The sequence below is a fragment of the Centrocercus urophasianus genome, unplaced genomic scaffold (assembly GCF_019232065.1).
Source record: "Centrocercus urophasianus isolate 14NV4802_14NV808 unplaced genomic scaffold, USGS_Curo_1.0 seq_11, whole genome shotgun sequence".
Lineage (NCBI taxonomy): Eukaryota > Metazoa > Chordata > Aves > Galliformes > Phasianidae > Centrocercus > Centrocercus urophasianus.
Window position 1 is genome coordinate 10,676,297 of NW_024884253.1, and position 25,997 is coordinate 10,702,293.

Sequence of the window (25,997 nt, forward strand, 5' to 3'; positions counted from 1 at the left end):
CTTAGGTTTGTTTAGACCATCTTTTTGCCTTTGATGTCTCTAACTGTTCATAATTCATTCTATCAGTTTGCTTTCCAAATTGATTCCTGTCTTCTTGTTCTCTGCATCTGCATGAAGCCTCCGTTATGGCTTAGTGTTTTTTGAAGTTTAATTTGGTTAAAAGTACCTGTCACAGCATTACTGGTACACATATGTTTTCCTACTGTACTTCTTTTAATTTAGTCTCTTTTAGTTTTACACAGTAGTTATACACAGTAAATCTTGAGATCTACTTTCTCAGTTCACTATTTTTTTCAAAAATTATCTGCTTATTTTCCTTATCACACATCTTTTGTGCTTTTTCTGTCTATGCTTTTTCTTGTCTGGGTGCCTACCTCTGCAACCTATTGTAGGGAACCTGCTTTAGCAGGGGAGTTGGACTCAGTGATCTCTTGAAGTCCCTTCCAACCCTTGTGAATTCTGTGATTCCTTGCAATAAGTTAGTTCCACATTTCATTACTGTTGCCCTAATTTATGTATTCAGATAGACCATGCGCATGCACAGCATGGCATAGTATGTATTACTCAATCTACTGTTAGGTTTAAATCCTTAATGAGCTGCCCTCTATTTTACCTGCTGGGATGCTATATTTCTCTCACAGTCAGTAAGAGCATTAGGATTATCAGCTTGTATTGGAATCTATGGGTGCCCACCAACCTAGCAGATTCCAGAGAAACCCTACAGTTGTTTATTCTCCAACTTCAGTATTTCCTTTAATGTCTGTTGGATCAGCTTTATTCCCTAAATAATCATGGAAGAAGTGGATGGTTCCTAGTTCAGTAATAGTATTAAAGATGTCTAAGATAGGATGACCACCACAAGGCAGTGAATTCTGGAGAAAACTCATTCTCACATTTGATTTTTACATCTTGTGTTAGAACACCACCATCAAACCTGATCATTCATTTTTAAGTGTTTGAAACTTACCAAGGTCTCTGCAGGAAAGTACTGCCTGTCAAACACACACTGCTGTCTTCAGAATAAATAGACATGTTAAATAAATGTTGAATATTCTCAGAGCTAGAATTATTACTGCATTTTTGTAACCCAGTGATTTCCTTCTGCTTACTGTCTAGCTAATCAATCAGACTCTTTTCCCAAATTCACGTGTGCTTGTTTTCTTCTCTTGGTTTTCTCTCTGGCTGTCCTTCCTGGTCTCTAAGGCAGTGTGATGAGTGAACTTTCCCATGGGCTGCAGCTCCTCATGCTCTGCTGCAGCGTGGGTCCGTACCACAGGTCTATCCCTCAGGACTGCGCTGCTCCAGCACAGGCCCCACAGGCAGCCTCCTTCGGGTCACATCCACTGCCTCACTGCGGGCTTCTCCATGGCTGCATGTGGAGATGTGCCCATGGGCTGCAGGGGGACAGCCTGCCCCATCATGGGGCTCTTCTGGGCACCAGGGACTTCTCCAAACCTGGAACACCTCCTGCCCTCTGTCTGCACTGACCTTTTGGCTGCAGGGCTGTTTCTCTCACAGTTTTCTCTCACACAGCTGCTGCTGTGTTTTTTTATACTTCCTTAAATACATGCCACAGAGATGCCGTCAGCTTCATGGACTGGCTCAGCTTTGGCCAGGGCAAATTGGAACTGGCACTGCCTACAAGGACAATCCTTAGACTCTTCTCCAGAGGCCATTCCCACAGCCCCTTTTCCCCACTGCCAAAACCTTGCTACATAAACCTAGTGCTGTGAGATTCTGTTTGATGTATTCTGTGGGAGCTGTGAATCTTCAATGACGTAATAAATACCACGCAGTCCCATACAATCAAATATTAACTTTTTGAAACAGCATCCTTCCTTCTAAGATGATTGGAAACTTTATGTTAGGCACTACTGTAGTTAAGTGTTTTAAATTACTGTAATAACAATTAATAAAAGGTTGTATGTATAACCTTAGGGTTCATATTATGAAATCCTTATTTTCTCTGGCAAAACCAGCCAACTCCATGATCCAACAGGATGTGCTATTAGATTGCAGGGATAATAAAGCTACCATGTAATGATGAATACACCCCACCTTGAAGTGACTAGAATTTAAATAAGTCCAAAGTTATTGATTAACCCAGGGCTGGGTAGAACATAGCAGCTCTATGAAGAGTTGGCTATTTCATTTGAATGCTTGTGTTATTGAAGAGAAGAAGAACTGTGTCTTCCACACTCAGGCTAAGCAAAAATGGGTGGTTCACATGTAAGTACTTCTTTAATTTGGATAGTTTAATTTGGACAAGAATTTCCTGTGTTTTTTGTTTGTTTGTTTTTTTGTGTAGGTTTTTTTTTTTGTTTTTTTTTTTTTTTTTTTTTTTTTTTTTGTCCCCTTTCACTTTAAATTACATTAATATAGCTGCAAATGAAGATTTAAATTCGAAGTTTATTTAAAGCGTGGGCAGAAAAATTGTATGTATGTAGCTGGTAACATCCACTTCTTTGCAATATGTGAATTATAAAATGATTGCAGTAACACACAGGTTCTGCTTGTTTTAGCACTGTTAATGGCATAGTTAAAAAGGGAAGCAAGCACCTTGAGAAAAAGAAGCGATGCACTGAATGTCATGAGACATCTAAATTGAGTTAGATTAGCAAATTTGTGTTGGAACCTTCTAAACACTAAACAATTCCCTAAAGGTCTATGAAAAGCTTTCCATTCCAGAGGCCAAATTCAGCCAGTTTTATCACTGAATAGTAGAGACAGGAGTAATCTCAAAGCGTGATGCTTGCAGACAGGTCTGATGAAAATCCAGGTTACTACGCTGAATCATATCATGTGAGGCTGAGACAATTTTGGCCAATGTTTTGGTGCTTAATAGTAAATATCTAATAATGACATTTAACCTCAAAATAGCCTGAGTGATAGCTGTGTGTTTGGGGGCAAGCAGTGAATGATGAGAACTTCTGAAAATGAAGTAGGTTGTACTGATGAAGTTGGGGGGGTTTCAGCTTCACTTAAAATTTCATGGATGAACTACAATTCATTCAGCTGTGTGTCAATCTCTTTGATTGCCCTAAATCTGCAATTTTACAGTATGTGTCAATAGAAGACATTCTGTTTCTCCCCTCATCATTTGTCCCCATGAAATTTCAGGTTGTCTTGGAGAAGTACCTGCAGCTATATCAAAGAACCACTTCTGGCACAGCCTGAAAACATTCAGTTCTTAATAGAGGTTTTCAGCTCGTATTTTGCAATCATAGGTTCATGAGTGTCTTATATGTTGTGTTTTTTAAACCTCCAGAGCAAGTCTTACAACCTCCCAGAGGATAAACGGGAACCAACCATAGGGACAGCAAGTTTGTCAACAGATGAGCCAGTAAGCACTCTTTTCACGAAGGATGAAAGGGGCACTGTGGTGTTACAGCACACATTGCAGGGGTTTATGGTGGCTTTGGGAGGTACTGCAGTGCACAAAGGCAGCTCCTCTTCTGTGATCAAGATCAGCACTAGTAAAGCTGGATTGTTTCATTCTGTTGAATACTGCATCATTCCAAAATTTTGTCCCCTTGAAATTCAAGAAGTGAAATTTCTTTGGCTAACCCAAATTTTGGAAGGAGAAGTAGTAATTGAATCATCATTGTCAGCTGAGGTATTTTGTACCAATGGGATGGACTTATAGCTTAGAACTTAAAAAAAGGAAAATATTACTGTCAAATGAAATTTTCACTGAAAACTAAGCATTGTTCAACGGAGCAACGTCTGTAGGAAAGCAAAGATGTCATTGCTTGGAAGTTAAAATTGGACTTTTCAGCTATATCAGAATGTATGATATTTAAAATGAAGCTTTCATCAAAATTAGTATCTTCCTAAGCATGCTAATGTGAACAAAAGTAACAAACATTACTGGAAAATATACTTTCAACCAAAAAAATCCAACCAATACTAAGAAGTAGCTTTCTTTTAGAATATGAGCTTCTGATTGAGCTGCACCTGACACAACGTTAGAGCTCCAAATCTGCACGCTTCCACATGCTTTTCACTAAGCTCCATCCAGACTCTTCCTACAATCAACCAAAGTTCTTGACTGCTCATCCCAGAGATTTAAAGTCATTTACTTTTATTTTCTCCATTTGCATTCTTGAATCTTTAAGCTTATCTGTACTTCTGCTCTTCTTCAAAAACCCTGCAAGTGGAATCAATCCATGTGAAAATTTGAGTGGCTGTTCTGCTGTCAGCAAAGTGCTTTGGGGAGTATTTGGGGAATAGCAGCAATTGTTTTCATGTTATGATGGCTTGAAAACTTTGATCGATTTCAACATTTGTTAATTGTTTAACTGTTTTTTTAAACTTCTCTCACTAAATAATCCAAGGCCCTGTATGCATTATTCTGTTGTTCTCAAACTAATCTGGGGGATGGACTAATGCTTTGTTACTAATTTAAGCCATTTTTTGCAATTCTCTGAAAGTCCCTTGAGTTTCATCTTCCCATTGTAAAGCAGCTCAAACCTCCTGCCAGGCAGGACGCTATTAACATAAGGAGGTGGGCCAGATGGTTTGAGAACTTGAAGGTAAAAATGTAAGTATAACCTTGAGAGCACCTCCACCTGATGGATCCTTTGGGAACAAGCTCACAAACATCACAAGGGCCCTTGTGTCACTTATAAGGATGGAAGTACCTCATTAGTACAAGCATTACTAACTGCAGTGTAGTTTTATCATCTCATTGCAAAGCTCAACAAAAGCTATTTGTTGCTTCCCCTGGCAGACTGGCATTCAATGTCAGTAGAGTCTTGTTCATTCTCTGGCTATAAGCCCACAGTCAGCAGAAGACAGAAATACCTTCATACAACGGTGTTGGAGAACCATGGCCAACTTGAGAGCACCCTGAGACTTCCTCCACCCTGCGAAGTGGAAGGCAGATAGACAAAGAAGCCTCCAAGTTTGGTAGATGCAGTTGGTTTGTCAGACACTCAACGTGCAATGTCTGCATATTAATTTTCTTTGTATGTATCTATGAATATGTAGATTGTGTTCAGATAATGCATCTTGCAGAGGGCCAAAGCCAGATGCATGCAGTCTTGGGGTTTCCCTTTTGGGATGCTACCTCCCTCCAGTTCTTTTCTTCAAAAATTTCAGATTTTGACTGTGCATATGGGTCAGTGTGACATTCCCAAATATTACATCCATGTATTGCAGCCCTGTGTTGGTATGCTTAAGTATACCAGTACTTAAATATGCACTTAAGTGATGCAAGCTTTTTAGCAGTCATGCCAAATAGTTAACTTCAGGTCTCTCAATGATGAGAACTCATCACAAGTTTCAACTGAGGTAATGAGAAGAGTGAAAAATTTTTCATGAGACATAAGAACACTTCAGCTGTATCTAGGAGTATGCAAGTCAGAGGTTTGGGATCTCAGCTGAAAAACAGGCAGAATTTGGCAGTTCCAGTCATTTTAGTTATCATTAGCTGTATAATGGCCCAGCATACAAAGTGTTTTCTAGCGAGGCATTATGGTCAGTGATATAAAAGCAGACAACTCTATCCTTAGCACACTGGAAAATTATCCTACACTTGGAATACCAGATTTCCTCTAGGCAATTAAAGCCATTTGTTAGCCACTTTTGTGGTTTCTGTTTTGAAGGTAAGTCTTCAAAGAAAGTAATGTGGAGACCAATTCATGCTCTGACACATCTTACGTACAAATTTATGCACTGAAGCAGATAAATTGAAGTCTCTAAGAAGAAAAGCTGCAGTTTTGTGACTTTCACATTCTCTCTATGTGGCAGTTGGGAAACTATCCCTGATATTAAAGGTAATCTGCTTTAAGGAGTTCCACCAGATAGACCCAAGTGGGTTTGGGCACATTAAAACCAGAGGTGCAAAATTTAGCTATACGAGAAAATCACCAAACCAGTTTTCTTTTAATTATGGATTCATTTGTCATGGTCACGAGGATGATTATATTAAGTTGATTAAAAAAATAGCCATAAGCATTTTTGTGGTGATGCATTAAAAACTACTTAGAAACAGGAGAAACATTGTAGGAGGTGAATTGTTTTACTTTGCCATTTAATTAGCTGTCCAGTTAGCATCCCCATTGCCAATTGTTTATAGCAGGAAAAAGCAGATGCAACTAATTCTGTTAGGATCTTGTTATTACTGCATCTTTAGTCTCAGATGTAGAAAATAAAGTTATTTGCACCTCTTGATTTGAAAGGGAGTAACTGAATCATCACAAAGGCTGTTGAATAAGGAAGCCCTGTCTACATGATTTACATGTATTGTGTTGTCCAGCTTACACTTCATATTGGAACTGTTTGGTTGCTGATAGCAGCAAACTTCAGCAGAAAGTTAGGTTGGTTGGGTGCATGTCACTGTCATACAGCTGTTAAACCTAAAACAATCATGAAGATTTTGGAGAGGGACAGCCTGCCTGGCAGGTGGCAAATGGCAAAGGTGTTTTTCTCTAAGCAGTAAGGAAGGCAGATGGCAATCTTCCAGTTATATATTGTGGTTGGCAGAGAAAATTGCTCAAATAAACAAAAATGACAGGCGTGCACTGTGGAACAGCACAGGAAGAAAGGTGGTGGGCAGAAGGACACATGTAGTTCTGAAGTTGCCATGTACCCAGTTTGTCTAAGCCTGTCCTTCCCTGTGCTTGATCTCTTTACATTCTGTAAGAGCAGATAGATCCCTCTGGCCAATACTGCCACACAGAAATAGCCAAAATGGGGTCCCAGAACAGCAGTCCTGCGTCAGCAGGAGCCTTTCCTATTATTACAGATGTTATCAGCCCTACCTATTTATTACCACAGCACAAACCCCGGTGCTTGTTGATACTGCCCTGTAGCCAGCATGCCACAGCTGTTGACTTGTGTTTGTTTTTAAATACTAGCTCCCATCCAATCTGACTTTCGTGTTAAAACTGTTGCTGCTTGCACAGGTTCCTACCTGAGTAATGGAGCCCAATTATTTGAATTTTACTGAAGACCTTGCAGAAGACCGTCTTACACTGATAGGATAGTAAGAGATGGGGAAACAACCATGCAGTAATGACTAAATATCTTCACCCATGAACAGCGTTTCCCAGTTAGATAAGGCACAATCTTGACTCCTAGTAACTCATCTTTGTTCGTTTGTGTTTGGTCTTTTTTCCCCACCATACTGAGCGGTCCTAGTATTTGCAGGTTTTTCTAACAGAAGTACCTATGCACTGAGGTGACATGGGATTTCTGCCCTTTCTGAACAACAGTCTGGAGCTCTCTGAGCAGAAGCTGTGACCATTCCTATTACACTCTTTGCTTCTGCTGTGATTCAGAAATTCATCCAGTTCCATGCAGCGTGAGGTAGCACTATGCTATGTTGAAAAAATATTTCTGATCAGAAACATGGCACCATGTTTTCAGTCTCTCTTTTTAAGTAGATCAGAACCAAACACCACAGCCTACTCCCATATTTATTCTTGTGTTTTAACACAAGGAAAGGGTTGGAAATGAATGATGAGAATTGGGCCATTTGTCTCTAAAACTGCCCTTTCAGATTCACAGGAGGCGTTGCTGGTAATGGGGGTATAGTGGAGGACCACAACCATAAGATCTAAGACAAAACATCATTTTTTCCCTCAGTGTGTTAATCTAGTTAATCTCAGATTCCAATTGCGTTACAGCTTATTAAAAGCTTGTGCCAAGATGAATAATTAATCTTAAGTATATGTGTGCTGATAAAACATTTATCATGTAAGTGGTGATTTGCTAAAAGCAACATCCATGGTCATAAGATATTAGATATAATTTAACTAATAAACACCCCAGTCCTGTTGCTTACCATGCTAACAAGGTGACTAAATGGTTTGGGACGCATCTTGGTAGACACAGAAAAGATGAAAACAAATTAATGGAGCATGAGATTGGAAGAGACCTTGAGGTGCCAGCTAACTTACCTAGTGCAGCAAGCTATTCCTCTCTGAGATATCTCAGTGCAGAGCTGGAGGAGAGCTGCTATTTGATTGGAGATGGGAGTCTGCAAAGCTAGTGGAGCTGATAGATTAGGGATTGTGTGTTGTGAGAACTGAGAAATCATCAAGTACAACAGTTTCCAATTTGTGTTGGGTTTAGCATTGTTAGGGCTTAGCTGTTTATAATTAATTAATCCTGTAATTCCCATTAGGGGCCTGGCTTCCTAAAGGAGCAGGGGTGCAGGATACTGCAGTTTCTGAATCTGTGTGCATTCCTCAGTGCTGGGATTGGCCCCGGCTCAGCCCCACCTGCTCACCCTCCACAAGAAGGGAGGAGAGAATGAGAAAGACAAAAGTTAGAATTTTCATGGGTTTAGGTTTAAAAATAAAAAGAGGGGGTTGGGAACAAACAAAACAAGAAACAAGTGATACAAAAGGCAATTCACCACCAGCTGACCTATGCCCAGCCACTCCTCAGATGGCAACCCCTGACAGATTCTCCCCACATTTATTGCTGGTCATAATGTCAGATAGTGTGAAATATGGTTGGAGTCAGCTGTGCTGGCTGTGTTCCATCCCAGCCTCCTCACCGGGAGGGCTGCATGAGAAGAAGAAGAGTCCTTGAGTGTATGCTAGTACTGCTCAGCTAATGTATCAGCGTTACCAGCACTATGCTGGTTACAAATTCATACCATGGCTCTATCCAGACTGCTGGGAATAAAATCAACTCTATTCCAGCCAGAACCAGGACACCTAGCTAAAAACATTTGTACCTTTTGGAATTTTTTTAGCTAAATTTGCCAACAAGGTTTTAATCTCAAAGCTGTTTCGTGCCTTTTTTGTTTCATGAAAATCAAAAGAGGAGAGAAACTGTATTAGAAATTCCTTTAGTGAAAGACTGATGTGTGACCTCAACCCGTGGCAGACATCAGAGAATCCTCATGATGTTCCTGTGCTGATCCAGAAATTGCAAGCAACAGTTTTCAAACCAGTCTGAAACCAGATGGTAATTTGTGGGAAGCAAGACTTGGATGGCAAGGGAAGCTTGTATAGTTCCATGTGGAACTGATTTGTGTAATTCTTGTTTAAATCTTGGTTCTTTCCAATGCATTTTTATAATCGTAATTAAATACATGGGAAGAATAACAAAGCCAGTAAATTAACTGGGGCTTGATTCTGTACCAATTTCCAGTAACTACTGCAGATGCCCTCAGACCCATCTGTCACAAGTTGCAGGTGCAGGTCACACAGCAGCCTACACATTTCCAGCTGGCATTGAGCTTACCCCGAAGTATCTCTAATGGCACCAGACACCAACAACTGAATACTGCCCTAGATTTTATTCCAAACCACATTCATGTGCAGTAGTCAATGCTGCAAAGATCCTGGCTAGGTCAGTCTGACCTTTTTGCAGCCTCTCATTTTAGTTTTAATTTTTATTTTTGTTAAGCCAAAGAGCAATGGAGTACAGCAACCAAAGACAATCTTGAAATAAGACATCTGCTGAATAATTCACTTCAATGGAGCTGGAAAATATCTCAACATCTCTGAGTTGATCCAGCCCATGTTAGATCTCTACCTGCAGCAATTCCGTCTGTATCTCAATTACACTGAGCAGCAGCTGCATTCCTGCTGGCTCTTCCTAGTCATTTGCCTTTGGGGTCTGTGTCTGCATTTATCCGTACCCAACTTTGCATTGATTGATGTTGGAGCTGCGGGAGAAGAGCGTGGTCAGCAGCACCCCTTGCAGCAATCCCTTTGTATTGTTTTGACATTACTCTTCCATAAACCTCTGCTCCCAAGCATGGTTGTGTATCTGCTTAAGTGGTTGGGGGTGGTTGCTCAGATATATTATCAGCTGTTTTCAGTTAGAGTACTTTGTCTCTCTTTTGCAGTACAGGAAGCTACCTGTGTGCATGCTCATGACAGCATTCCTTCTGTTCTTGTCTTCTGACAACTTAGCAGTTTATATATATGTATTGTCTTTACCTCCAGAAAGCTATTAGCTGTTGTCTTCAGAAATCCACACAGTATACTACAACATCTCTCCAATTGTACTATTTATGTGTACCATAAGGATTCCTCCACATGCTGACATCAAAAAAAGTCTCCATATGCTTCTCTAAGCATTGTGGACCATCTTCAGCTATAAACTTGTCCCCTCTACTCAGCTCTTGTGAGGCCCCATCTGCAGTACTGCGACCAGGCCTGGGGCCCGCAGTGCAGGAAGGATGTGGAGTCCTTAGAGCGAGACTGGAGGCGGGCCACTAAGATGATCAGAGGGCTGGAGCACCTCTCCTATGAGGAAAGGTTGAGGGAACTGGGCTTGTTTAGCTTAGGGAAGAGAAAACTCCGGGGAGACCTCATTGTGGCCTTCCAGTACTTGAAGGGAGCGTATGAACAGGAGGGGGAACGGCTGTTTACGAGGGTGAATAGTGATAGGACAAGGGGAAATGGTTTTAAACTGAGACAGGAGAGGTTTACATTAGATATTGGGAGGAAGTTCTTCACACAGAGGGTGGTGATGCACTGGAACAGGTTGCCCAAGGAGGCTGTGGATGCCCCATCCCTGGAGGCATTTAAGGCCAGGCTGGATGTGGCTCTGGGCAGCCTGGTCTGGTGGTTGGTGACCCTGCACACAGCAGGGGGGTTGAAACTAGATGGTCATTGTGGTCCTTTTCAACCCTGGCCATTCTGTGTTTCTATGATCTCCTTGAAGTAAAATGTTATTTACAGCAGGAAAAACAACTTGGTATGCTTTACATGTTAGAATTAGTTGTTTTAGAATAGTTGCAGCACCAACTCTTGCAAGACATTGCCATCAAATCTAATCTGAGAGCTTAAATTCTAAAACAAGACCTATATTAAAGTGACTCTGCATGTATTTTTCAAAGAAAAATGCATACAGTGTCACAAATTGCATGAAGCATCAGTTTATTTTGCCATTTAACTCTTCAGGAGAATGCACCCATAGTTCTGCAGGGCAGGAGGAAGCCCGGGTCTGGAGCTACTCTCATTCTGCCTGGGTGGGCCATGCCACTGGGTGAGACCCAGCAGACAGCAAGATTTATCCAAGGTGTTCTGAGTTACTCAGGAATTGCCCTTGACAGTTTCCTACCCAAAGTATCAGCTTTCCAATCTACAAAGCCTTAATGCTAGTGTTACTCACAGTACTACACAGGTGATATCCTCAGAGTCATCAGTTAACATTTGACAGTGGTTTATTTGAAGACGTGGCTTCAACACAGCTCATTCTTGTAGTGCTTTAAAACAAACATATCCTGAACGTAGTTGAGAAACTGGCCTTCCTTCTCTTCACCATACGTCACCCTTGCAAATAAATACTTTTCTTTATGCCTTTATGAATTCTTGTAAACCCACAATGTTATTTCAGTTGATGGTGCTCCTACTATCTGTGCTATACACACCCAACAGCTACATCAACAAATGACGTATAGGGGCTAGGGACTAGCTATAGTCTCACTACAGCAGAAAAGCCATCGAGGCATACAGTAACAAACCAGCTTGCAGTGCCCATTGGGATTGCTCCAGAGTGCATGATATGAATGGAAGAAATTATCAGTGCATTACCAAGCATAGGAGGAACTCTGACAACTCTAACAAGCCTATGTCAAAATATGGACTGAAGTGCTGAAATGCTTTGCGTTATCAGCTTGGTGTTAGGGAGGGAGGACACCTCTCTGCAAGGCACACTCAACTGATGGACTGTATGTCCAGAATGGATTGCTGTTTTTTGTGGGATATCTTTATTCTGCTCCTCACTGGAAAGGTTTGGGAAAATGTGTATGTTCTTTGGCAACCACTGAGAGCACAGTGCAGGGTGCACATTCACAAGCGACAACAACAGGCTGGTGAAGGTGTTACCTTGCAAGACTGCAGTGCCAAAAGTCTGAGAACCTTTTGTGTTGATCCTGTACCTTAATAATTGCTGTTGAAATAATAACTTTCAGTTAAGATAATTTGAGTGAGAAATCCTAGCCATTGACTGCATTAGAAAAGCCGAGGTGCTTAAATGGTGTTTAGTCTATTACAAAGGGAAAGTAACACAGGGACTGTATTTAGAGGTTATCCTTGAGATAAGGCCCTTTGTCTCTTAATAGAGGGTGACTTAATGCAGAGCTGTATCTCTTTCATCAGAACTGGTAGTGCAGAGCGTGTTCAAAGTTCATATAGTAAATTGTCCTCACCCCAACAGAGTGACCTTGTCTGTGACATTTTTCAGGTGTAATCTGTGCCCTGTGCTCTCCTCTAGGGCAAGGAGACAACATAGCCATGTAGCTTTTCTGCTGAGTGGCATTTTTGGAAGGGCTTAGGGGCAGAATGCCATGTCCTGGGATGTCCTCACCCTTAACTGTCCCTAATGGAGAGCAGAGTGCTTTGCCTTTGGGTGCCATCACCCTTCAGTAACAGCAGTGCCTGGCAGCCCTGCAAAAAAAACGGCCAAATCAACCTGCTGCTATTTGAATGGAAATACCAAAGCACTTATAGTGCACACTTAGACCTTCAGAGCAGATGGTGTGCATATAGTTCAAATTGATTTAGGAGCCTAGGAGCTATTTTCCAGTATTATTTAAGCTCTTAGGCATTTAAATTATCTGATTCGTGATGCTACAGGGGCTGAATATGTTGCTGGCCTGCTCCCAGATACTTCTGCCCTTGTCTGAGAAATAGCAGAACAGGGGACTACCAGAACTGCAGCCCCTTTGGTTCATACCCTGTCAAATTAATACAAATTAGTGATTTTCTGTTTACATTTATATGTCAGGCTATAAACCACTGCTGTAGTGGTGGACTTTGATCCTGATAGATCTGGCTCAAAGTAACCATATGTTCAGTACACACACACACACACATACACATACAACCACCATCTTTATGACATTATGTATCTTTATTTACTTCATGTAAGGACATCCATTCAAGAAAGATATGCAGGATCCATTTTTATTCAATCTATAGAGACTGTCAGCTTCTAGCAGTTAAATACACACAGGGTTCTGCACGCATCTGGTAAGTCATTTATATTGGCCTGTTCTTAACGTGGTACAAACAAACAGCGTTTGATCTGACATGAAGTTGTCCAATATAAAGTTATTACATTCAGACAATTTGAACAAGCCTGAACTGTCAGAGCAAAGTTACATAGGATCAGCATCACATGCCATGTGGAAACAGCTATTTTTGCTCCAATTCCAGGAGACCTTGTGATAGACAGTGTTTCAGCAAAGCCCAATCTGAACTTCACAGTTTAGAAGATGTGACTAAAGATCAGGCAAGAACCCAGCCCAGACTTCTGTGATTCAAAAGGAACAATGCAAAGTCATTTCCCTTGTGTCCATTGTGTCTCTGTTTTCTCAGTCAACAGACAAACGCCATCATGGGTTTGATGCAGAACGAGATGCCAAGAAATTACACAGAGCTTGCAAAGGAGCAGGTAAGAAAGCTCTTTGTTTTTGTGCAAAGGGCAATTTGCAAGATTATAAAGAGCATATCCATATTCAAGAACAATGTTTAAGCCATTTTCAGTTAATCTTTATGCTTTCTGTCACTGACTCAAAGAGCATGCACACACATGGAGTTAAGGTAATTGGGAAAGGCAGCCAGTTTGTTCCTCAAAGACTGGTTTTGTTAACTGCTTGACTCCAGAGGATCAGGCTAAACTTGCTATTTGCTGATGAGACAGGACCACAAAGCTGTCGTGCTGATATGAATTCATGGAGTCCAGCCAGTAAGGCCAGGTCAAGGGCATGGCAATATATCCTTTCCCAGGGACCAGCCAAAAACATGGCCACCTCCATATAGTAGAGCCTACTCCAGCTGAAAGGAATATGGTCAGCAGTCAGCCTGCTTCAGTGATTTTTAACCAAATGTATTGGCTCCCACCATCTCCTCTGGCAGTTTAAGATGGTTGACTGTGCACCAGTGTGAATGAGGAATGCACTGTATCCATGGGATCCTCAGATCCATGGAGGTGCCAATGTCCAGCAGAGGAAGGACAGCTGAGCAGCAGATGAAGATGTTAAGTTATTGTACACACCAGGCTTTTGCACACTAAACATTTAAACCTTTCTTCCTGGTATAGCACTGACATTCAGGATTGAATGGTAAAGTACTTGAATTTTAGGAAATCTTGTCCTGTCAAGTTACCCCTATCAAGACAGTCTCAGAGGACTCTCCACTAAGTGTTTAACTCCACATCGTCAAATAGAGATGCTGTTCCTCCAAAATTGGACCTTGACTATCATCTTGGTTCCAAGCATGAAGAGCTGGACAAGATGCCCTGAACTTGGCCTGGATGTACCCACTGGTGATCTTCAAGGATGAAAATACATCAGCTCTTGCTGAATGCCAATAACATTTTTGTTTTTATCATCCATACTGGTAGTTTCTCTGAAACACTTGCTGGTCTCTGCTCCTGAGAGCCTGCAATGAGGCACAAAACAAAGCCCAGTAGATGAAAGCAACAAATAGAAAAGAAGACCATGAGAAAGCATCCAGCAGCATGACACACGTGCATCAGCAGCACTGGCCTGAGGCTTGATACATATCATCTGCTATTTAAACCCTTTATATGCTATGGACATTGTGGCAATGCCCATCTCAGTCAGGGCCAGAGATGTCTCTAGCCAGACATTCATTTCAATACCTGTCTTGAGTAAATGCCTGAGGCAAGTCATTGGCCCCACAGATGGAAGTGCACCAGAACACAAGCTAATGCAGTAGCTGCTCTATTGTGTCACTCAGGCACCCAAATAGCACTGCTGTAGTCCTGTCCCATTAGCAACAAACATCGACTGATGCCTTCCAGCTGCCTTGTTTAGAGCAAACATCTGTTTATATTGGCTTAGGGCAAAAAAAGTGCAAGAACAAGGTCATTGCCTTCAGTAAGCATCTATCTGTTACATGAGTTACAGGTCAAATCTTCCTCAGGACTTTCCCATGGCAGGACGTTGTGTGGTCAGTTCCCCTGTGGGCTTTCCAGAGAAACAGCCCCTGCAGTGCCCATCACTGGGACTTCCCAGTGGCTGCATTCTCCCTCTTATTTTTGCCAAACAAAACAGCATCAGCAGAGAAATTCAGACCATGAAGACTAATTCCCTCTCCTCTTTCTGACTCCATCATCTAGCGCAGAGGACAACCTGTTTTACACAGGCCACCACTAAGGCAGTGAGTGAACGAGACTGATTTGAACACATCCTCACCTCCCCAGCCACTTGCCCCATGCTGTTGCCACAGCTGAAAAGCATTGCAGGGGTGGAAAATAGGGGCAGGGACTGCTCCAACAAGTGCCACTCTAAACATGGACATCAGTCCATGGGCATTGGCGTGTCAGAACCTTGATCAGAAACAGAAGACTCAGATCCTCTGATAATATATAAGCAGCATAAGACAGTGATCTTTTATTTTATGTTCTGAACATCGTAGCTGACTACAGATAAATATATTCTTAAAAGAATCTCAGTTGCTACAAATCCCAAAGTGTACCTGAGAAGATGTATGTATATTAATTTGTTTCTCTTTAGAGAGGAAAGCACTCAGTACTCTTTTCTTTCCTCTGCATTGGATTCTTGATTAAACCCTGTCTATGTTCAACCTTCTTTTTCAGGAACTGATGAAAAAAAAATTATTGAAGTCTTGTCAAGTCGAACATCAGAGGAGAGACAACAAATTAAACAGAAGTACAAAGCTCTCTATGGCAAGGTATTTCAGAATAAATGGCCTCTCTCTTTTGAACAGTATGCATGCTGGTAAAGGAGTTCATATACCTCTGCTTCTGAAATACTAAAGCATCAGTGGATTGAGGGTTTCTGATTCAGCAATTTTTTTAGCTCCCAAAATACTGTTATATTAATAACGTTAGGATATATTCAGAATATATTTTTTTAATTCAGCCATAACCAGATCAGAGCATTTTACTCAATGTTGGGACAGCTAGAAAATAATTCATAACCAAAATCAATTATTTTCTCAAAAAGAGTGGTGAAATGGTGAAATGGCAGAGGCTGCCCAGAGAGGTGGTGCTGTCACCATCCCTGGAGGTGGTCAAGGAACGTGAAGATGTGGCTTAGTGGGCAGGGTGGTGATGGATTGATGGTTGGACCAGATGATTAGGACAAAGACAAGGAGAAATGGTTTTAAGTTAATGGAGGGAGAATTTATGTTGGATATCAGGGGGAAGTTCCTTACCAAGAGAATGGTGAGGTGCTGGAACAGGCTTCCCAGAGAGGTTATGGATGCCCCTGTCCCTGGAGGTGTTCCAAGCCAGGTTGGATGGGGCCTGGGGCAGTCTGGTCTAGTATTAAATGTGGAGGTTGGCGGCCCCGCCTGCTGCAATGGGGTTGGAGCTTCATGATCCTCAAGGTCCATTCCAACCCAATTGTATAATTCTGTGATCTTTCAGTGGTCTTTCCAACCTTGATAATTCAATGACTCTGTATCTCAGCTTGTGCTCATGTTCAGAGCATTTAGAAAAGAAAAAAAAAATCTGAAACCAAGGCAATTGCAATTAGTTGCAAGACAAATGCAATTAAAGTAAAAAGGGAAACTTCAGATTTAAATCCCTCTCAGACCAGTTACAAATTCAGAGGAACTTTTTGGTCTTCATATTTTCATTGTCATTATATTTTTGTGAGTCAAATAGATTTAATATTGATTTATGCTCACGATGAGTCAGACCACACATTGAAAAAATGAGAAATCTCCAAAGGTTCTCAAAGCAGCCCTTGGAGACCAGACAGCAAGCATGACTTTGAGTGCATACATACCATTGAGTTCATTCTTTAATGAGGATTAATAAAAGCAGATACTGGAAATGGGCAAAGTCCAGGGGTCATCCTGGTGACGTGGGCACATCATAACCCTTCCTACCCTGGATCTTTGGAAGAGCAGAGCTGCACACTGCTAGAGGAAGTGCGATATGCCAGCGCCCTGGGACTGGTGGCAGCTGTTTGCTCAAGGGATGGAGCTCATCTGTGGTTGGGCAAGAGCACAGGTCAGAACAGTAGATGTAGAACTGGCCTTCTTCACTGTTGTTCTGAAGCTGTCAAATACTTCCTGGACTTCAGGAAATGTTAGCTGAAGAAAGAGCTTGAAATAAATCATTGGTAGATGTTATTCTCAACATGAGTGCTCAGCTGACACATAAACACTAACCAGCTCTTCTCCAGGGTCTTATTAATTTTTGAATTAAAAAGATCAGAAAGGATCTTCATGGGTTTTTTTCTTTTTCTTTCTTTTTTCTTTTTTTTCTTTTTTCCTTTGGTGGAAAAAAATGCAAAGCACTTTATAGAAACATGTTGCTTTTTCTAGTAAGTCAATTATAACCAGAAGTGGAAGAGAATTTGGGAGAAGTTTGATCTGTTCTGTTGCACCTCTTTCAAAGCAGGTTTCTGCACTGTGTTTTGGAGCAAATTCTTCTGGTAAGGTTTTTTAAATGGTAGTGTACATGTATTTAAACAAGGAAGAGTCCAAACTGGACTGTGAGTAGCTGATTGTTGAAGACAGGAGAAAAAGATCATTCAATATTTTGGGGAGAATTTAATATGCAAAAAGATCCCCTCATCCCTTATTTTTTTTTTCATATTTTTTCACTTTTTGGTACAGAAAAAGCTTTGAAATCACAAAATTCTTTAATTCCACTTGGACTTTTGCACTAACCCTTCCAACTGCCTTCACAGGACTTGGAAAAGGTCTTGAAGGGAGACCTGAGTGGCAATTTTGAAAAGGCTGTGCTGGCTCTGCTGGACCTTCCCTGCGAGTATAAGGCCCGGGAGCTTCATAAGGCCATGAAAGGCGCCGGGACTGATGAGTCGCTGCTGATTGAGATCCTCTGCACACAAAACAATAAGGTTGGGACATTCTGGTAGATGTTGCATGTGATGTATCTTAGGTAGCAGTGCAGCAGCTGACTTGCTTTGTCTGCTTGTTTGCTGGTTGATTTATGTTCTTATTTCCCTAGGAAATCACAGACATAAAGGAGGCATACAAGCGGCGTAAGTAGTGTTGCATTTCGTATACCTTCATTTGAGGCCTTCATCACTGAGTGAACCCTGACAGATTTGCTTTTTTTCCTGCACAGTCTTTGATAAAGATCTGGAGTCTGATGTGAAAGGTGACACAAGTGGTTCTCTAAGGAAGATATTGGTCACTGTGTTGGAGGTGAGGCTGTGAACTTTGCTACTATGCATCAACCTGGAAGAGAGATTTTCTTTTCTTTATCGTAATAAGTATTAGCTGCTATTTAGAATAAGATTACTGTAATAAGTAATTTAATAACAAAGTAATTATCACAAGCAAAAGACATTCTTAAAGGTATTCTTCAGGACAAGAACTTTCTAAGTTTCTAGCTTTTTAAAGTAACAATAGGGATTATGCAAATTTAGAAGCAATTTTAAAAATTCTGATAATTTCACAGAATCACAGAATCACCAAAGTTAGAAAAGACCCACAGGATCACCCAGTCCAACCATCCACCTATCACCAATAGCTCTCACTAAACCATGTCCCTCAACACAAAATCCAAACGTTCCTTGAACACCTCCAGGGTTGGTGACTCCACCACCTCCCTGGGCAGCCCATTGCAGTGCCTGACCACTCTTTCAGAGAAGTAGTATTTCCTAACGTCCAGCCTAAATCTCCCTTGGTGCAGCTTGAAGCCATTCCTATCACTGGTACACGAGAGAAGAGGCCGACCCCCAGCTCACTACAACCTCCCTTCAGGTAGTTATGGAGAGCAATAAGGTCTGCCCTGAGCCTCCTCTTCTCCAGACTGAACAATCCCAGCTCCTTCAGCCGCTCCTCATAAGCCCTGTGCTCCAGACCCCTCACCAGCTTTGTGCCCTTCTTTGAACCAGCTCCAGGGCCTCAATGTCTTTCTTGCAGTGAGGGGCCCAAAACTGGACACAGAACTTGAGGTGCGGCCTCACCAGAGCTGAGGACAGGGGAACAATCACTGCCTGTTCCTGTTGGCAACACCGTTCCTGATGCACTAAACCATGCCCCTCAATGACATATCTAAACATTTTTTTAAAACCCCCAGGATAGAATGGTACCCATGAAAGATCATGACTACATTACACTAAATTCTAAAACCTGTGGCATCTGATTTCAGTCTCAACTGAAGAATTTACAATACATGTAGATACAGAAGAAGTAAGGAAGAGATTGCTGTTATGTTAGCTTCACAAAAAGAAAGTGTATTTTGCATTACAACATGCTTTATTTTAAACCAGCTACGTGAAATAAAAAATGAATAACATTTCTGTAAGGGCATAGTATAGCTAAATAGAGTAGGATCACAAGTAGGAATGTAACAGTCTGACCAGACAGCCCATGAAAATGAAAAGATTTGACACATTTCAAAGCCCTAACAGTCCCACTGCCAAGTACACCAGTCTGGAAAGCACTGCTTCAACCTCTTGGTCTGTATTTTCAGGAGATGCAAATGTGTATTATCCATATATTTTTTAATAGATAATTTGTTTGTAATTTCAATCAGGAAAAAAAAAACAGTGCTAGCGAATGCTCAGAGCATGCATTATATCCATTTACTGAGGAACATTTCACAGCTCTCAGGGAGTACGCAGCAGATTGACATGCAAGCTTCACCTCAAGTCTGTGCTGAGCTTGGACAGTTCTATCCAGTGCTGCACAGTGGTCCATTACTAAGCAGATGTCAGCAGGTGGCAGCAAAACTAAACCAAAATGTTTGCGAAGGCCACTAAATGACCACTTTTCCCTTCACTGCAAACTAACCAGCACTTGAGTCTCTTTTTCCACTGTAATGTCCTTTTCCATAGGCAACCCGAGATGAGAACCAACAAGTCAACATAGAGCTTGCTGAGCAGGATGCCTCAGATCTATATAAAGTAAGTGAAACTACAGAAAGAAAAAAAAAACAATTATGTTGTGCTGCTCAGCAGTGAGATGATGACAAAGTGCACTGAGCATGTGGCAATAAATAAATGCATCAAAAATTAACATGCAATATCTAAGGCAGGAGAAGGCCGCTGGGGAACAGAGGAGCTGGCTTTCAATGTTGTCTTAGCAAAGAGAAGCTACAGTCAGCTGAGAGCAACTTTTCAGGCCTACGAAAAGGTGAGTTATTCCCTTCTGTGATGTGAGTTGTGCAGAATGTAATGTGTAGCTTGCAGACCCTGCAGCAAAATGTAGAGAAGGTGATCCTTTATTTGCCATTTTAAAAGGAATTTGGAAATTATTTCTGTATGACCAGATGCTGATCTTACAGAGGGAAAAAGCTGTACCGTCAGCCAGTTAAGCAGAGCGTGTTCCCTTTCATAACCCACCAGCATCCAACCAAACAAAAGTTGTGATGTCCCACAACTGCATGATGATGTGTGTGCCCTTCTTGCAGAAGGAGGGCTGACTGTTCTGGGGTAGTGAGGTGGCGCACAGCTGGGTGAATGCATGCTGGGCCTGTCCCTGGCTTACTCATGAGACCTTGGAGTGTCTGGGGGTGCCTATTCCCATCCTCTCCAAGCACTCATCCATAGCTCTTGTGTTAAGGCAGAGGCACATCTCCTCTTCTGAGCAGACAGCAGGTGCAGGGACTTTGCTGTGCTCTCCTCTACCCCCAAGCAAAAGACAAAGTAAGCAGCAAAATCTTGGCTGTTTATTTGACTTGTGAAAGTTCAAGCAACGGAAGATGCAAAGTTCTTCTCCCAGCAGCTGGGTGGAAGCTCAACAGTGATATTTTTTCTTTGGAGAAAGCTCCTCTCCAGCGTCTGGCTCAGAAATCTGAACTTCCCTAGGATGACTCTGAGTTCATCAGAAAACTGTGACCCTAAGCATTGAAGATGGAAAACCTTCAGTCACAGTCTTCTTTCAACGTCAGCATAATAAGGAGCCCTTAGTTGGAAAAATGTTTGAAGCTTAATCCAGCTTTTGGTTTGGTGCTGGCAGGAGGACAAAAACAGTCACTAATTGATACTCCCTTGGAGTTGCCCATACCCTGGGGGTTCCAAGCTACCTTCACTTTTTGATTCCAAAAACCAAGAAGGTTGCCCAAACCAATCTACCACATCCTGTCCGGCTGTATTTGAGAAAGGGGGTCCAGATTAGAGCTGTGCAAACATAAGTCCTTCTTCACTTTTGGAAAGATAAATAGAGACAGATCAATATGAAATTGGATTTGTAGAACCTCACAAGGTACCCATTGCTGCCTTGTATCTGTGTTCTGCTGGAACGGCGCTAAAGTCCATTGGAGACACACAGAGCCAGCCAGATAGTAAAACAGCAAAGTGAAAGGCTTTGAGGTTCACAAAATTTACAAAGATCAAAATGAACAATGTTTTGAAGTGGCAGTCTCTTTTTCCCTTTTTCTACAGAATAATAAAAAAACTTGGGAACAACTGAAATGCCTGTAAACTTTCCCTGGGAAGCCAAAGACAATAAGTAACAAAACTTCATAGAGCTGGTAGAGCTCCAAAATTTATCTTCTTTGTGTGGAAACTATCCAGGGCCTTGATAAAAGCATTAGAGGGAACTCAGAGACTTTTTCCTAGACTCGAGGTCACTCAAGAAGAAGCTGAAGCTTCTTTGTTCTAGAAGCCTTCTGATATGAGTACAACTGCTTGATTGATGTTATCCATCTCCTAGCTGCTGTGTCCTAACAGGCCTTGTACGCCCTGTTTTCTTGGTGCCAGTGGATCTGTGAGCACTTAAACCAGAAAAAGACTTTACTTGTCCTTGATTTACTCCCTTGTAAAGAGCTAAAAGGATCTGAATTGGTCTTTTGCCATTGGATCCTAAACATAAGGCGGGTTTTATGGGAGTGCGATGATGTGTGCAAAGAGCAACTCTTACAGCTACATTTGTTGTCCTTATAGGTGTATGGAAAAGACATAGAAGAATCCATTAAAAGTGAAACATCAGGAGATCTGGAGAAAGCTTATCTTACTCTCGGTAACAAAACAAAACAAAACAAAACAGCAAAAAAAAAAAAGCACTGAGACCTTTCTTTTCTAGTTCTTGCCCTCCTCTGATACTGGTTCTTGGGGGTTCTGTGTACAGTCTGGTGACAGTTATTGAGGTAACCCTAAACTGAAACTGACATATCTGCTAGGAAAAGGAGAAACAGGTTTCAGTAGTGATGTGGAGCCCCTGATACTAAAAATAAATTTTTCCAGGTACAGCTCCTCCCCAAGGCTGGGTTATTTCCTCTCTAAACTGCCCCTGAGGCCATGGCTGTGAATAACTTCCAGCTTGGGCATCATCAGCAGTGTGCTACAACACTACTGCAAAAACGTACAGGGTCCATATTGGCCATTTAGCGCTGCGGATGACTGTGACCAGTATTTACACCTGTACCCTGGATCTAGTTAGCTTAGTGGTAGTGATTTTATCTGTGTGGATCTTGGCGCTCCCAAACCTTGCCCCTCTAAGCTGCAGGTGAGCAAGTACCGTAAGAATATATCATAGAGTCATAAAATCAAAGAATGGCTTGTGTTTTAAAGGATTTTAAAGAACATCCCCTCCCAACTCCCTGTGGTGGGAAGGGCTTCCCCCCACCAGGTCAGGCTGCCCAGGGCCCCATCCAGCCTGGCCTTGAACACCTCCAGGTACCCACAGCTTCTGTGGGCAGCCTGTGCCAGGCCATCACCACCCTCTGAGTACAAAATTTCTTACTAAGATCTAACTTAAATCTCAACTCTTTTAGTTTAAAGCCATCTCCTGTTGGCCTGTCACTATCAGACCGTGTAAATGTTGTTCTGCCTCCTGTTCATGAGCTCCCTCCACATACTAGAAGTCTGCAGTGAGGTCTCCCGAGAGCCTTCTCTTCTCCAAGCTAAACAAGTCCATCTCTCTCTACCATTCTTCATAAGAAAGGTGCTCCAGCTCTTTCATCTTCTTCATAGCCTCCTCTGGACCCACACCAATAGCTCCATATTTTTCTTGAGTTGGGTGTCCCAGGCCTGGACATAGTAAATGTATCATCAAGGAGAACTCCAGATGGGCAAATGCTCATCCCCACTCATTTCACTTTCACTGTGGAATAGCAGTGGAGTCAGCGTTTACCATTTCACTGTGTAATAAACTTTCCCTCTGGAGAAATGTATGACTCCATTCAGATTCCAAACTTGCTCCTTGTATGTGGATAGGGAACTAGTTATAAAATAAAAATTCTCCCGGCTCATATGTCTACATGATCATAACTCTAGAGAGTTTTCTGTATTTCTTCCTTACTTATTTCCTTCTGATTGAAAATGTAATACAAAGTGTAAATATGCAAGTGTAATGAAGTCTCTTACTGTTCTTCAGTCAGCTGTGCCAAAGACTGTCCAGGTTACTTTGCAACACTTCTGCACAAGTCAATGAAAGGAGCTGGGACTGATGAAGATACCTTGATTCGCATCCTTGTGACCAGGGCTGAGGTAGGTTATCCTGCAATCTGCAATACTATAGTACCATCAGTTCTGCAAGAAATACAAATTTAGAGTTCAGAGTGAGATCTGGTGGATCGTGTGCTGAGCCAACCCCATACAGCCCACTGACATCAGTGGTCACACTCTGCTTTTGTACCGAGGCAATGCTAATTTTGGTATGGCATCTATTTCTGGTTTTGAAAGGATGAGCAAGCATACAGAAAGCCTATAGTAGAGTCAATTGTACCTGGATAAAAAAGGCCTGTGGGGAGTTCCTGGCCCAATAAGATGTGTAAAAGTAAATTCCTAGTTAAGTAATTATAAACCAGCAGTTCTCACATTAATAATTGCTTATAAATATATGTTGCCAATTCTTTCTGATTCCAGCTAGGAAAAGCAGATGGGAAGGAGGAAAGAAAAATAAAGAGCCAAAGGAGATAACTGTAATTTTAAAAAGAACAAAAGTGAAAAAGACATTTGAGATTCTGAACATAGTATTTAATTCTTCCTACTTTATAAACTGTTGAGATTATAACCTCGGGGCTGTTTCAGTCTTGATGCAGAAGAGGAATTGTTCACATGGGCATGGAGAGCATATTTCTCAATAATCAACTGTGAGAAATCAGTCTCCAATGTAGTCTCTTCATTGAGATACAGTTCAATCAAGAAAACACTTAAAGACCCCAGTAAAGATCAGAACTGTGCAGTGGGTTCCTTTTCACCAGAAAGCTTGAGACAAGGCATTTCATTCTCCCCCTTATAGTAACCAGAAAATTACCTCTGTGAGTGGAACAAAACCAAACTGTCTCTTATGCTCCATCTTTTATACATACCCCTGGAAATGCTCCTTTTCCTTCTTGCCACCACATAGTGTGTCCACACAGCACCACTGAGCACCAGGTAGAGATGCCCCTTGCCACCCCAGCATGCCCATTCCCCTTTTCACAACTAGTGTCCCCTCACCACACCATCTCACATGGGCTTACCTCAAGTCCTAATAAGAACTCCAAGGTCCTCCAAGATGTTTGAGCCTCCTGCTTTCTCCTCTTCTTCCACTGGCTGCAGTGGACCTTGAATCAGACCTCAGGGGTCCTGGTAGGAGCAGGGTGCATGGTACAAAGCATGACCCACTCTTCTAAAGAGGCTCTTGGTGTCTTCTCAGAGTGACCTTCCAGCAATAAAGGGGAAGTTCCAGGAAATGTACAAGAAGTCATTAACTGAAGCTGTCCGATCTGATACCTCTGGGGACTTCAGAAAGTTGCTTCTGGCTATTTTGCACTAAAAGGCCATCAAGAATGAAGAGGCGTGCTGAGCAGCCACCTCTTGATCAGCTTCCAAAACAGCATCCAAAAAATGTGGCATTTGCACAAAGAAAAAAATCCAATTTATTTTCTTTCCAGCTGGGCAAGATGTTGCCAAGTAAAGCTGGACGTGAGGTTTATGTTATGGCTATCTCATCAAATGTCCTTAAGCAATAAAGACGTGTTAAAAAACTAAGTCTAAATTGTCCTCTTTATGTCTGCGTATGTGGAAGAATTTTTATTTTCTGTCATTTCTTCTGTGTAGACTTCCTGCCTTTCTTAAGACTTACTGCTGTTCTTAAGATTTTCCTTGTTCTTTCCCTGTGTTTTTCGCCAGTGTGAGGGGTGCAATGTCATGCCGTGCAGTCCTGCCCAGAGAAAATAGGTGGTAATTGCTTCTCAGCCCATTATTACAGCACTTTAAACAACACGTAGGCTGTGAATTAATGATTTAAGTGAGGCCCTGAGTAAAATCCTCCTGTCAGCAGGGGAGGTTGGAATGATTTCCCTGTCTGTGAGTTTCCCTCTCAAGTCTATTCATCTCCTAAGTTATCCCATAAGTGAGATAAGAAATACTACCAGCCTACATTGACACTATCACCTGAGATACGGCACAGAAAAATGTCCGTGGAAGAGATGGGATTTCATAAGGTGGATCTATCCATCATGGACATACTTGTCCTACAGCGGTAGACATGGATCTCAGGGCAGTTCACAATCTCCATCCTTGGAGGTTTCAGAGACCCACCTGGATAAAACTCTGAGCAATGTGGTTTGATCTCATGGCTAACCTTGCTTTTGGTTGGACAAGAAACCACCTAAGGTCCCTTCCATCCTGAATTATCCTGAAATTCTATAATTGGGACAGAAGATAGAGATATAAAATAACATGAGAGAGTCTGACAAACAAGAAGAAATAGTCTGGGTCAAGAAGATGGGCTTATGAGCTTTTCTCTGCATTTGGTAACTTCCCGCTTCTGAGTGCAGCACACTATGAAAGGATCTTTCAGACTCACTTCTTCTGAGGAATTTTGTCAACTATTTCCCATTGAAAATAGTATTTCTGAAGACTTGGATTTGTTTCTCTCTGTATGTCACAATGGTAGTATTCAGACATCCAGTTACAGTCTGTAAAGGCAGTGGGCAAAATAAATGGACAGGGAGAAAGACAGGAGGCTTTAGGATATGTGTACCTCACAGGTGTAACAGGATGTCCCGGCATTTTAGAGGTCTGCTCCACCTTTGACTACATTTCTAGCAACATAAAAATATCAGAGGAAGATACTGAATCTGAAATGAGCCATATGATTCTAGATTTGACTTTATGTCTTTAATTTTCAGACCCAGAAAGTGGGGCAGTGCGGGATATG

The 25,997-nt window shown here is 41.8% G+C and overlaps 1 protein-coding gene across 2 annotated transcripts; it reads left to right on the plus strand.

The window, feature by feature from the left end:
• The first annotated feature begins 2,122 nt into the window (after positions 1 to 2,122).
• On the plus strand, positions 2,123 to 24,823 carry ANXA13 (annexin A13). 2 transcript variants are annotated; one of them, XM_042839886.1, is made up of 12 exons: positions 2,129 to 2,229; positions 3,269 to 3,343; positions 13,302 to 13,377; positions 15,550 to 15,644; positions 17,621 to 17,791; positions 17,902 to 17,935; positions 18,022 to 18,101; positions 19,742 to 19,810; positions 19,938 to 20,039; positions 21,791 to 21,866; positions 23,223 to 23,335; positions 24,489 to 24,823. In XM_042839886.1, exons 1-12 carry the CDS (start codon positions 2,215 to 2,217, stop codon positions 24,606 to 24,608), a joined length of 1,026 nt encoding a protein of 341 aa, XP_042695820.1. In that variant the 5' UTR covers positions 2,129 to 2,214; the 3' UTR covers positions 24,609 to 24,823. The 2 variants fall into 2 exon arrangements, with proteins under 2 accessions (XP_042695821.1, XP_042695820.1); XM_042839887.1 differs by lacking the exon at positions 3,269 to 3,343 and having other exon boundaries at positions 2,123 to 2,229.
• Positions 24,824 to 25,997: the final 1,174 nt, after the last annotated feature.